At 33.8% G+C, this 13,932-nt stretch overlaps 1 protein-coding gene across 2 annotated transcripts in view; it reads left to right on the top strand.

Annotated features, from left to right (window-relative positions):
• Nucleotides 1-13,281, top strand: part of LOC142334499 (sorting nexin-12-like) — a 474,196-nt gene extending 460,915 nt beyond the window's left edge. For both annotated transcript variants that reach the window (XM_075382588.1, XM_075382587.1), the window contains exons 3-5: nt 8,701-8,796; nt 9,076-9,200; nt 12,549-13,281. In XM_075382588.1, coding sequence (XP_075238703.1) covers nt 8,701-8,796; nt 9,076-9,200; nt 12,549-12,654 — 327 coding nt within the window. In that variant the 3' untranslated portion in view covers nt 12,655-13,281. The remainder of the gene's footprint in view (nt 1-8,700; nt 8,797-9,075; nt 9,201-12,548) is intronic.
• The last annotated feature ends 651 nt before the right edge of the window (nt 13,282-13,932 follow it).

The following is a 13,932-nucleotide window of genomic DNA, read 5'->3' as shown; positions in this document are numbered from 1 at the left end:
GGGCGAGGTTCGAAATTATGAAATTTTGGAAGCGACATTTCAGGTCATTAAAATCAATAGAGATCAAGCGAAGGATTTTTAAAAGAATCTTTACGTCCATAGGAATGCTTTGATCATCATGATGTGTCTGCAAAAAAATCAACTTAAAGCAGAAATTGAAAATTCAATTACAATCTGCAAGAAAAGCGCCAGCCATTAAAATCGTCAGCTACCCATTGAAATTATTTAAGTTCAATAGCACCGTGGCAACCTCAGGATGCCAATGGGACCTCCTATTAATGTGATAACTTGATGGGAGACGAAAAAGAATCTTAAGTAAAGAAGAAAACTCAGAAATATTGTTATTTGGAAAATTCCTAGAATTGCGGTCTTGAAACCATTAGTTGAAACAAAAAAAAAACAAATGAACAGATTTACTTTTTTTGAAAGATGATGGGACCTGCTGTTAATGGAGCTTCAAGTTGACAATTTACAAGGAGTAATTACACAAGATTACGTACAACTATGCCGACGTAATACTATGCCGACGTTTAAGAGTGCCGAAACTGAAATTGATTCTAAAAGTGCCGAAACTGCTATTACCAATTAATTATCAATTAATGCTAATCGACTGCTGTTTTCAAAGCAACCAGGGCACGCTGGTCAGTATTCGGTTGTGATAGATTCATATCAAGTCCCACGGGCCGCTGAGGCATGGCCGTGGTCCGCAATTATCATTGATTGTTTTAAATATTTCTCCCTCCAATTATCTTGTCCTAATAAATAATAAAATCCAAAATCTCACAACTTCATTGTGATTGGTTCAGAAATTTCGCGCTCATTTCAGTTAAAGTGATTTGATTGGTTTAGAAATTTATCGGGTGAAAAATTGAATAAATTTTCGGCATTCTTATAATCGGCATAGTATTACGTCGGCATAGTTGAACGTCACCATTACACAAACCTGTATACTGTAGAAAAAACTTTGTACGCACGGTCAGAGAAAGAATGACAAAGGGATATCATGCAACGGTGATAGAGTGGAAATCCAATGATTATAATATGGTATAGTTTTTGCATGGGGATAATAGGATGTAGCTGTTACATGTAGAGACGCTACTACTTGGTAGATTCTGGAAGTTAGAAACTAGATTCCATTTATTGCATGGAGATAACAGGGTATAGTTTTGACATAAGGATAAAGCGTGTAGAACTGATTGCCTGCAAGCAGGTGAAAGAGCGAAGGTTCGAATCGGGATATAAGGTATCAGAATTGTATGTGGGTAATCGGGTAAACAGAGTTCTGCCATCGGAATAATAGGGTATGGAATTCGACATAAAGGTGAATATTTGTATAATGTTAGGAGAGTAAAACTTAGCTTGTAAATTATCGGGTATTAACCTACCATTGGGATAGTAAGATATAGGTTTGAAAATCTGCAAGATGAGGTTAAGATTTGAAAAAAGATCAGGGTTCAGAACTGCATGGATGTCGCTTAGGATATAGAATTGTCATGGTTAGAATATATAGTTTTGAATATCTGCGAGAATTTAAATTGAGTGAGACCTTAAATTGGGTAGTGTATAGTTTTGCATGATGGAATGGTAAAATTTTTTCATTGTTTTACTGGGAAATGAATTTGAATATCTTCAGGTGCGTAACAAGGTGAGCATTAGAATCAGGATTGTTGGTTTTAATTTTTCTTGGAGACAAAAGGGTATAGATTCCAATATCTGCACGCGGGTAAAAAAGTGAATATCTTAATCAGGATAACAGCGTGTAGTGTCGCACGGTAATTATAGAGTAAATTTTTGCAATGGGGATGGTAGCGTATTAATTTGATTATCTGCAAACGGGGAAATAGGGTGAAGATGTGAATCAGAATACTAGGGTATAGTGCTGAGTGGGGATAAAATGTAAGTTTTCAATAGATTTCAATATCTATGGATTTCAATATCTAACAGCATGTAATATCAGTGAACTTTTGAATTGTTATAGTAGAGTATAGTATTGCATAGGGTATATTTTTGCCATTGAAATAATGTACACGTGCCAGATAAAAGTTTGTTCAGCAAAAATTCACTCATTAGTGAACCTTTATACAATATAACTTTAAAATGTATCATTTTCGCTCATACAAAGTATATATGAGTCATCAAAGGTCAATTGTACATCTTTTTTTCTTAATGTATAAGACCCAGAAAAAAAGTAAAAATTGCTTCATAAGTGAAAACTAACACAAAATTACTTGAAAAATTGTCAATTTTGTCCATACAAAATATGAAGGAGTCATCAAAGTACATCATTTTTTTCCCTCCTAATGTACAATTCCACAGAGAAAAATTTCCTAAAAATTTTTTTTCATATGTGAAAACTAACACAAAACTATTCAAATGTGTATCACGTTTGCTTATATAAACTATATAGGAGTCATCAAAGGTCAGTTGTTCATTTATAATTTTCCTCTTAATGTATAAGTCCCAGAAAAAAAGTCTTGATTAAAAGTTGTTTGATTAGGGAAAACTGACACAAAATTGCTAAAAAAATTGTCAATTTTGTGCATACAAAATATATACGAGTCATCAAAAGTAAATTGCAAATCTTTTTTCCTCTTGATATACGAGACCCAGCGAAGTTTCTTAAGCAAAAGTTTTTTCATAAATTACAACTAACACAAAACTACTTTAAAATGTATCACTTCTGCTCATAAGAACTGTATATGAGTCATCAAAGGTTAATTGTGCATCATTTTTTCCTCTTAATAAACAAATCTCGGAGAAGAACTTCTGAAATAAAAGTTGTTTCATAAGTTTAAACTAACAAATTAAACAAAAATAAGGATAGTGTTTTAAATTTCGGAAACGAAGTGTATGATTGACATTTGTGCCAACGAAAAATAATATCAGTTATTATTCACATCTTAAATTAACATTTGTTGTTAAAAAGGTTTCCTATACTTTCTGAAAGACATTTTTGTCGATTATTGTACTAAAAAAATGATTTAGCTTAAAACGGTTAACTTTTAAAGTAATCAAATTTTTTTCGGTAGTCGAGTGAACCCACAGAACGTTTTTGCAAGTCAGACTCTTTACTGTTAAAAATTTATCCAAGATGTGATCACAAGTGCACCACATTCGATGAGAAACTGTAACAACAATTCATCAGTGTCCATTTGTACATCGCTTCATACAATATAAAAAAACAAGAACAACTTTCATACAGTTGTCTTTAATTGAAAAAGTGGGTGGAATGTTCAATTTTCCACCTTTCATGCACACTTAAAGTACCTAAGAATCATCAACGGTATTCTAAAAATCATGCTTTTTCCACAACAATGGAAAAAAAGAGAGCAAAAATGCCTATCTAGTTGAGTCTTTTAGTTGGAAATTAACCGTTTGTCTTTAAAGCATCACAATGAGAGTGCACAAACTTTATCCAAAAATTGACTGTTAGCTACACATGCTCTTGTGATTTTATAAATAGAAAAAAAGCAGTTTTGAAAATTAAATACAACACATGTACTCAGAGACTATCCATGATAGAAGATGTTTTATCTGTTTAGTGAAACTCGTAGAATGACAAAGTTTTTTAAACATGACACACATACCGTAGACAAACACAAGTTTTCGTGAACTTTCTCAATTATTTCTATGTTTAAATTGCGTTTTTCAACAGTTGAACATTAAGGTTAAGTAAACATGACCTGGGATGATAAAATATAAGTATGTACAAATCAAGTGTTTTTCAACTGTATTTGTTTTAGTTCTATAAAAATTAGCATTCGCAAAATGACCATTTTAGGAGGAAAGCTAGTGTGCAGTTGCTTATTTTTGTTTAAGTTGTTTGTTTACACTTATGAAACAACTTCTGTTTAAGAAGTTTATCTGTGAGATTGGTTTATTAAGAGGAAGCAATGATGAACAATAGACCTTTGATGGCGCATATATGGTTCGTATGAGCAAAAGTGAAACATTTTAATGTAGTTTTGTGTTAGTTTTAACTTATGAAAAAACTTTTGCTTCAGAAACCTCGCTGGGTCTCGTATATCAAGAGGAAAAAAGATGTGCAATTTATTTTTGATGACTCGTATATTTTTTGAATGGACAAAATTGTCAATATTTCTAATAATTTTGTGTCAGTTTTCCCTAATAAAACAACTTTTAATCAACTTTTTTCTGGGACTTATACATTAAGATGAAATATATAAATATACAATTGATCTTTGTTGACCCCTATGTAGTTTATACGAGCAAAACTGATACACAATGAGTTTTTTGTCTTAGTTTTAACTTATGAAAAAGTTTTTTTCCTAGGGAGTTTTTCTCTGGGAATTGTACAATAAGAGGGAAAAAGGATCTACAATTAACCTTTGATGACTCATTCATATTTTGCATGGACAAGAATGGCAATCTATCAAGTAATTTCATTTTAGTTTTTTATTATGAAGCAATTTTTCAGACCTTTTTCTCTGGGATTTATACATTAAGAGGAAAAAATAGATGTACAATTTATGGTGATGTAATATCAGTGACCTTTTGAATCGTTATAGTAGAGTATAGTATTGAATAGGGTATTTTTTCCCGATTGAAATAATGTACAAGTGCCAGATAAAAGTTTGTTAAGCAAAAGTTCACTCATTTGTGAACACTTAAACAATATAACTTTAAAATGTATTAGTTTTGGTCATATGAAGTATATATGGGTCATCAAAGGTCAGTTTTGTATATTTTTGCCTCTCAGTTTTAGGAGTACAAGAGAAAAGTTTCTCCAGTCAAAGCTATTTAACATAAAATTAACATAAAAATACTTAACGTGCATCAATTTCGCTCAAACAAAGTATATATGAGTCATCAAAGGTTAATTGTACATCTTTTTTGCTTAATGTATAAGACCCAGAATAAAAGTAAAAATTGCTTCATAAGTGAAAACTAACACAAAATTACTTGAAAAATTGTCAATTTTGTCCATACAAAATATGAATGAGTCATCAAAGGTAAGTTGTACATCATTTTTTCCCTCCCAATGTACAATTCCCAGAGAAAAATTTCCTAAAAAATATTTCATTTGTTAAAACTAACACAAAACTATTCAAATGTGTATCACGTTTGCGTATATAAACTATATAGTCATCAAAGGTCAATTATTATTTATCCTCTTAATCATATTTAGTTTCCTCTTAATGTATAAGTCCCAGAAAAAGGTCTTGATTAAAAGTTGTTTGATTAGGGAAAACTGACAAAATTGTTTAAAAAGTTGTCAATTTTGTGCATACAAAATATATACGAGTCATCAAAAGTAAATTGCACATCTTTTTTCCTCTTGATATACGAGACCCAGCGAAGTTTCTTAAGCAAAAGTTTTTTAATAAGTTACAACTAACACAAAACTACAATAAATTGTATCACTTCTGCTCATACGAACTATATATGAGTCATCAAAGGTTAATTGTTCATCATTTTTTCCTCTTAATAAACAAATCTTGGAGAAGAACTTCTTAAATAAAAGTGGTTTGATAAGTGTAAACTGACATATTAAAGAAAAATAAGGATAACGTGTTTTAAATGTCGGAAACGAAGTGTATGATTGACATTTGTGCCAACGAAAACTAATATCAGTTATTATTCACATCTTAAATCAACATTTGTTGTTTAAAAGGTTGCTTTCATATACTTTCTGAAAGACATTTTTGTCGATTTTTGTACCAAAAGAGATGACTTAGCTAAAAACTGTTGAATTTTAAAGTAATCAAAATTTATTCGCTAGTCGAGTGAACTCGCAGATAATTTTTGCAAGTCAGACTTTCTACTATTAAAAATTTATCCAAGATGTGATAACAAGTGAACCACATTCAATGAGAAAATTTAACAATTCATCAGTGTCCATTTGTACATCGCTTCATTCAAGATATAAAAAAAACAAGAACTTTCATACAGGTGTTTTTGATTAAAAAAAGTGGGCGGAATGTTCAATTTTCCACCGTTTATGCACACTTAAACTACCTAAATATTATCAATGGTATTCTAAACATCAGGCTTTCTTTCGAAATGGTAAAAAAGGCGAGTAAAAATGCCTATCTAGTCTTTTAGTTGAAAGATGAACTGTTTGTCTTTAAAGCATCACAATGAGAGTGCACAAACTTTATCCAAGTAATTGACTGATAGCTACACGTGCTCTTGTGATTTTATAAATAGAAAAGAAGCAGTTTTGAAAAGTAAATACAACACATGTACTCAGAGACTATCCATGATAGAAGATGTTTTGGCTGTTAGTGAAACTAGTAGAATGACAAGACAAAGTTTTTTAAATATGATAGTATACACATAACGTAGACAAACACAAGTTTTCGTGAACTTTCTCAATTATTTATATATGTTTAAACTGCGTTTTTTAACAGTTGAACAGCAAGGTTAAGTAAAAATGACCTGGGATGATAAAATATGCTAAGTATGTACAAATCAAGTGTTTTTCAACTTTATTTGTTTTAGCTCTATAAAAATTAGCAATCGCAAAATGACCATTTTAGGAGGAAAACTAGTGTGCAGTTGATACCAGATGATTTATAGATAATATAGATTAGGTGTAGCCATGTTACAGAAATTGTTATGCTAATTTAAACTATTAAGAGGAGCCATTACCTTCGAAAACATTTTCTCTTCGAATTTGATTATTAGACCTCTGATGAATCATGGATAGTCTCTGAGTAAATGTCTTGTATTTATTTGTCAAAATTGCTCGTTTGTATTTTTCAAAAAAATCACAAGAGCATGTGCAGCTGTCAGTCAATTACTTTGATAAAGTTTGTGCACTCTCATTGTGGTGCTTTAAAGACAAACAGTTCATTTTTCAACTAAAAAACTCAACTAGATAGGCATTTTTGCTCTCCTTTTTTCCATTGTTGTGGAAAAAGCATGATGTTTAGAATATAGTTGATGAAAGAGTTTAGTAAAAAGTCTGACATTGAAAAATGTTCTGTGAGTTCACTCGACAAGCGAATAAATTTTGATTACTTTAAAATTTAACCGTTTTTAGCTAAATCAACTTTTTTGGTACGAAAATCGACAAAACTGTCTTTCAGAAAGTATATGAAAGAAACCTTTTAACAACAAATGTTGATTTAAGATGTGAATAATAACTGATATTAGTTTTTGTTGGCACAAATGTCATTCATACAGTTTGTTTTCGAAATTTGAAACAGTTTATCCTTATTTTTGTTTAATTTGTTTGTTTACACTTATGAAACAAATTTTGTTAAAAAGTTTATCTGTGAGATTGGTTTATTAAGAGGAAACAATGATGAACAATAGACCTTTGATGACTCATATATTTTTGTGTGAGCAAAAGTGAAACATTTTAACGTAGTTGTGTGATAGTTTTAACTTATGAAAGAACTTGCTTGAGAAACTTTAGTGGGTCTCTTATATCAAGAGGAAAAAAGATGTGCAATTTACTTTTGATTACTCGTATATTTTTTGAATGGACAAAATTGTCAATTTTTCCAATAATTTTGTGTCAGTGTTCGCTAATAAAACAACTTTTAATCAAGACTTTTTTCTGGGACTTATACATTAAGAGGAAATATATAAATATACAATTGATCTTTGTTGACTCCTATATAGTTTATATGAGCATAACTGATACACAATTGAGTTTTTTGTCTTAGTTTTAACTTAAAAATTTTTTCTTGGGGAGTTTTTCTCTGGGATTTAAACATTAACAGGGGAAGAAAGGATCTACAATTAACCTTTTATGACTCATTCATATTTTGCATGGACAAGATTGACAATTTTTCAAGTAATTTCATTTTAGTTTTCTCTTATGAAGCAATTTTTATTTAAGACATTCTTCTCTGGGATTTATACCCCTTTAGATTGCTAGCCGGACTTCTGTTCAATGCAACTAAGTAATGAAAATTAAAAAGTGAGGGATAAATGCCGGCGGAACACAGAATTGATGAAAAGTTCACGAAAAAACGTTCACCATAAACACCTTTTTCCCATAGATTTTTTCTCTGAAATTGTGTGCTTTGTACCTGATTTGAATGTTAATGGGATCTCTGATTAATTGAACCTCCCTGTGAAAACTTGTCTATAATTTGAATAACAAACTAGCAAAAATTTTTAAAAAGTGCTCTAACGTTTTTTTAAAACAGACAGCGCATTAATACAATCCGAATCATTTTTGATTGCAATATTTGCGATGCGCCCAGAACTGGCCAGGCTATCGCTGCGCGTCTATTCATGTGTGCTTTCACGGTAAATATTTGATGCAATTTTTATGAAAACAAATTTATAAAATTTAGTTAAAATTTCGGCCAAAAAGTCGGAGTTAAACGGTTCAGCAGGCCGCCTCTATCTTTAACCTCAATTACTACTAGGAAAAAGCGAAATTTAAAAAAATTAGTTTGATATTCTAAGCTTGACTGCATTTACAGCTGTATCAGAAAAATAGGGTGGGTAGATTTTTCAATACACGACTCAGTAAACATGAGTTAAAATTTTTTAAAACTGTTAAAATTTTGCCATGCACAAGAAGCTCCAAAAAATTACCGTTAATGTATTCAGAGCTTGGAGAATATATATTCAGATCGATGCATTTAAATGAGTCTGTCGAGTAGAACTTTTAGTGATTTTTAAAATTTCAACTCACGAAACTTCGAGGTAAACCGAAAGTAAGACATCTAAATTTATGACGCCAAGTATGTGATTTGGTTGTGTTTATAGACAAGCTTGCCTATCTTCAAACTCAAGGAGTCATCCGTGAGACGCCGCTACTCAGAATTCGAATGGCTCAAACAGGAGCTGGAACGAGATATCAAGGTGAGGTTTCAAATGCACCAGCAGTTATGAGTACCGAATATGTTGTACTAATGTAGATGTTTTACATTGGGGTTTTCAAGAAAATTGGAATGGTTTTAGTTTGATAATAATCAAAAGCGCTAAAACGTTTCAATTTGGTAGATTGGATCCCACCTGTTTTTTTTTTGTCAAAAGCACTGAAGGGAATCTGAACTGTAATTATGATGTACTTTAACCATGATAACGATTATGTATGATGTTTTTTATATGACTGATGGTAAGGTCTGAATTCAATTGTAGATTCTGGTGCCACCACTGCCTGGGAAGGCTATTGGAAGACAGCTTCCTTTCAGAAGTGATCAGGGCATATTTGCTGAAGGCTTTATTGAAGACCGCAGGCAACAGCTCGAGGCTTTTCTAAACAGGTGAGAAATAGTTCATATGGATGTGTGTTGACTACTTAAATCTATAAAAAGATAACAATGCATGGCTAAATGACACCTTTTAAAGCACTTATAGGAAAAGTTAATGACTGGTTTGAGTAGCTAGTAGTTAAATTTTCAGCCCGACAGAATTTCCTTTCATTGTGAGCAACATTTTAAAAATTTGAAAGTAGCCCACACCAGATTGTAGTCGCAACGACGTCGAGTAAAGTCAGTGTTTTTTTATGTGGTTGAACTTTTTGCCCTCCTCTTTTTATGATTCATTCTGCTCAAATTGAGAGCACGGAACAAATTTCTTCAAAAAATTAAAATGTACCATTATTAAGAGTTGTGAATTGATTGCTGCTTGTAGCTAGATGACAATTGACTTGGTTTCTTTGTTACTAATTGTACTGAAGCAAGTTTGTTTCGTTGCACAAAACCCACCTCCACAAGCTTCCCTCACCTCTAGACCTCGAACTAAAAACTAGTCTGCATTTTGGACTTGACGACAACTTTTTTTACAATTTTAGGCAATAATTTTTCTTTCCTGAATAGTTAGTCTAGAGATTGTTTTGGAGATTTTATTGCACGACTCTTGGGCTCATTTTCGCGATTCTATTAGCCCCATTTTCTTTTTGAGCTGAAGCAAACTTGTTCATTACTTGAACTTTTTTTACTTTTCTTTTTGAACATGCTTATGTTTTAGAACGTTGATTTATATTTGCGAACATTGAAATTTAACATTGCCTCAGTAACTGGCTATGTTCAAGGCCGAGATGTTATTTTAAGATTTTTTATAACAGTCCTTCCGACCTATTTAAACAGGAACCCCTCCTCTCTAACTATCCCCCTCGACCTAATTTATGCCCCCACCTACCTAAGCCCTCCCCTCAACCTAACTAACGCCCCGAGCTAGCTACCCCTCCCCTCAACTAACCTAAACCCCCCTCAACTGCACCCCCACCTATCTCGTCTGCCAACTCCACTTACCCCCACCCCCGCTACATGCCCCAGCCACCACTCAATTCATGCCCCCCACCAAGACCTGTCGAAGAAGCTCCCGACCACCACCACTAACCCTCCCGCGCCACTCCTCGATCCTAAGAAATGTGTCTCCGTTTCAAAAAAAATCTAGTTTTGGCCAATTTGTTGTGTATTTCCGATTAAGGAAAGGTTAGTTGCGGATTATATTGCACGACTTTCCGGTATTCTACCGACTGTGCTTTTCAGGCTTTTTTATATCCAGCGATTTTATATCTGAAGCAAGTTTGATCATGACTTGAAATTGGCATTTGTTTTCGAACATTGATTTTTGTTTTAGAACTATAAATTCTCGTTTTGAACATTGGACCTTAAACGGAGCTTAGCTAAAGTTTCATCTTTCTAAAGGTCATTTTGAAGTTTTTTTTACCATAACAGGCGCAACTGCTATCCAAACTTCAGATAGTTCTACCTACGCCACCCCCAGCCTTCCTACCCCCACACCCCACCCACGTCCCTCTAAATACCCTGCACCTACACCCTACATAATTAACCAACGACATATATCGCACGCCTCTTCGAGTAGTTTCCTGTATTCTACCGGCTATGTTTTTATGCAATTTTTCGGTAAACCGATTTTTGTCTGACCCTTTGTTCGTCCTCAAAAACGGGATAACAGCTAACGCCCAGAGGGCATTGAGTTCTCTTAGAGCCTTTCGGCGTATTAGACTAAATGTGCAATTCACCGAAACCGTTTTGAATTGAACTCACGGTGTGAAAAGTGGGTTAACACCCCCCCCCCCCCCCCCCAACAATACCCTCCCGCAATCCCCATCTCTAAATGTGTTGTTTGAGTCAGCCACGTATAACGTCAACCAGTATCGGCATCCGTCTTTACCAAAAGTGTTTGGAGTTCGAAGCGCTTTTAACCAACACTGAATAGCTAATTTCAGGACAAAATGCTTGTATAAAATTTGGACTTCAGTAAAGGGCTTCAAATTAAGCATTCGTAAAATTGAGCCGACGATGTATGGAAACTCATAAAACTTTTGATACATGTACGCAGATTCTGCAATAACAACGATCAGCAATAGAAAACAATTGCATTGATTCTGCTTGGCTTTGGAAAGACCGCCTTCCTATCTAACTTTATTTTTTCTCACAAATACATGCCAAGAAACTTTCCTGTGGAAACAATAGTTCATCATCAGTTGCTTGGTAGATTATGTTTCAGAGAAAAAAGGGTAAAATTGGGCTCTAAAATCTCAAGAGAGTTCAACTTAGACAATAACTTTGATTGAGTCATAGAAATGAATGCAAAAGAACTTACTCAAACGTACTCTCTAAGCCTGCTTAATTATCTTTTTTTATCGGCCTCTCCCCGCGCTTAGTTAAGTTTCTTGCCCTACTTAGACGCAGTTTGAATCTTAATTATTAATGAAAAGCGGTTAATTTCTTTTGACTATTTTTATGTTCTAAATTTAGAGCAACATTTTATTCCCCTCTGGCGTTTTACTTAGCATTTGATCCCAGTGCCTTCGTTTCAGTGCTCTAGGTCCCTCGGGCTTCTAGCATTTATTTTATTAAATAGGCGACACAATACGGACCCGACGCATCACTTTTTCTCTGCAAACGCAAGATTTGATTTAATAAAATGGCAACTATTTACTCAATCGTGGGTTCTTATTTTAAAGGATGACGAAAACTCCATAGGTACCCACCTCGTTTTAATTTTAGACGTTGATGTCATTAAACTGCGGTGCAGCTAGTGGTTTTGCGGCTATTCTTTTGGCGCTGTGGTATTTTTCTACAGGTTATTTTTTAATGTTTGGCGTCCCAACGAAGGTTTTTTTGGAATTTCTACATCGCAAAGCTCAAAAAGCAGCTTTTTTCAAATGTCCATGTCAGCTTCAGCTGTGTTTATGTACGTGGCATCATTTTATGCTGAATTATGGTTGAGTTTTTTTGCGGTGACCTGAGCTTAGCTATATTGCAGTGCTTTTTGGCGCGATAGTGAAGACATGGTGGCGGTTTTCATTAGAAATCTTAACAAATTTGCTCATTCACGGCTGGGCGAGGACCATTTTTTGTGCTCATATCTTTGGGTAGCGGATAAGAATTAAGATAACAGCTCTTATAGTCCGGCAACTTTTCCTGCATTTCAATTTCCGGTCAAATTCCATAGAAGTCGGTAACTTGAAAATATCTCAAAAATGAGAAGGGATTCTAAAATTGAATTTTGATTTCTATGTTACCACAAGCGTGGAAAAGATGTTTACGGTCCATTCTGAATGTATCCATCTATAACAAATGCGCATGCACAAATTGTGCACAACGGATGTGTATGTTTAATTTTCGCTTGTTTAGAGTTGCTGGTCATCCTCTTGCTCAGAACGAGAAGTGTCTACACATGTTTTTGCAAGAGCCCGTAATTGACAAGAACTACACTCCCGGAAAAGTGCGACAGTTCTAATTTATGACCTCTCTCTGCACCTCTTGCTCAACCTCTAAACTGATATTCTGAATGTATCATCTCTGACATGTGACATAAGAATAATTGGCAAAACGAAACGAAACACACCCCTAAAACGACTGCGTTTAAATCTTGATTTACTCCCCATAAGTAGTTTTTAAATTGATTAAGCACCAGTCTTCCAAAGCGTGCTCTTGACGATGTTAGGAATGCAAAGAGAACTAAATCTGTTCATCGAATTATAATGGCGAAAGGGATCGTATGACCGTAAAGGTTGGACAACATATCTTAATTTCGTTGAACAATTTATCTGTTTTTAATATCGCATTGAGAAAGGTGTTTATGGGGAGAAATTACAGCAGATCCTTGTATTGAATTATTTATTGCATAAATGAATTTAAACTTCGAGTTGATTGACGTTCCACGTTGATGAGTAGTACCTGTCCGATTTGTTCAACTGTGATAACCTGAATTAATAAACCAAACATTTGTGCCCGTTGTTATTTGATTCGAACCGATTTCCCCTAATTGAAATAAATTGTACACTCGAATCCGTAAAGTCTCCGATAAGAGACAAACAAGATATCATTATATTTCATAGATAGCTAATATATTCTTTTTATTTTGCCTTTTGTGCTTGGTAACGTGTGTTGCGTTGTAATATGTACCAAAGAATTGCTTATACATGTACATCCGATTAATCGATGGTGTGTTGGCTGGATTTAGTAATCAAAGCTGCTAGTATAGCAAACTGTCAAAATGCAGAAGCTCTCAACGCAAATTTCGAGTACGTAGGCGGTACTGTGCATGTTTTGTGGCGAATGTCAAAATAAGCGCTTACGAGTTGTGGAAAATTTTCCTTAATTTTTGTAGCTTGGAGGCTGTTAGTTGGTGGTAGCTATATTGCGTTCCTTTTTTTTCGCAATCCAGAGAATTGGATTGTATTGGTGCTCTGTCTTTTTAATTGCTTTAGTACGAACTTTGAAGCAATTACTGTAAACGAGTTTCTTTTTATGCAAATTTTTGCTTGACCGTTTTGGAGCGTTTTGTTCTTAAACATTCTCTGACTTCTGAAGTGACTTTTTCTAGCTTGTGTTCTTCATTTTGCAGTGATCTCAATTGTTCTTAATACGAGGTAAATATTGTTGCTAAATAAAAGCTCTTGTACCATCATAAGGTTGTGGTAACCAATTTAAGTTTCGTGGTAGGCTGTCCAGTAGTTTTGGAGACCTTTTCGTTTAATGGGGGTCAGTCTTATAATCTTTTCAAAAAATTGGT

Source organism: Convolutriloba macropyga, chromosome 2 (assembly GCF_964194025.1).
Source record: "Convolutriloba macropyga chromosome 2, txConMacr16.3, whole genome shotgun sequence".
NCBI classification, from domain to species: domain Eukaryota; kingdom Metazoa; phylum Xenacoelomorpha; order Acoela; family Convolutidae; genus Convolutriloba; species Convolutriloba macropyga.
This window is presented reverse-complemented; position numbering and strand designations above follow the sequence as displayed.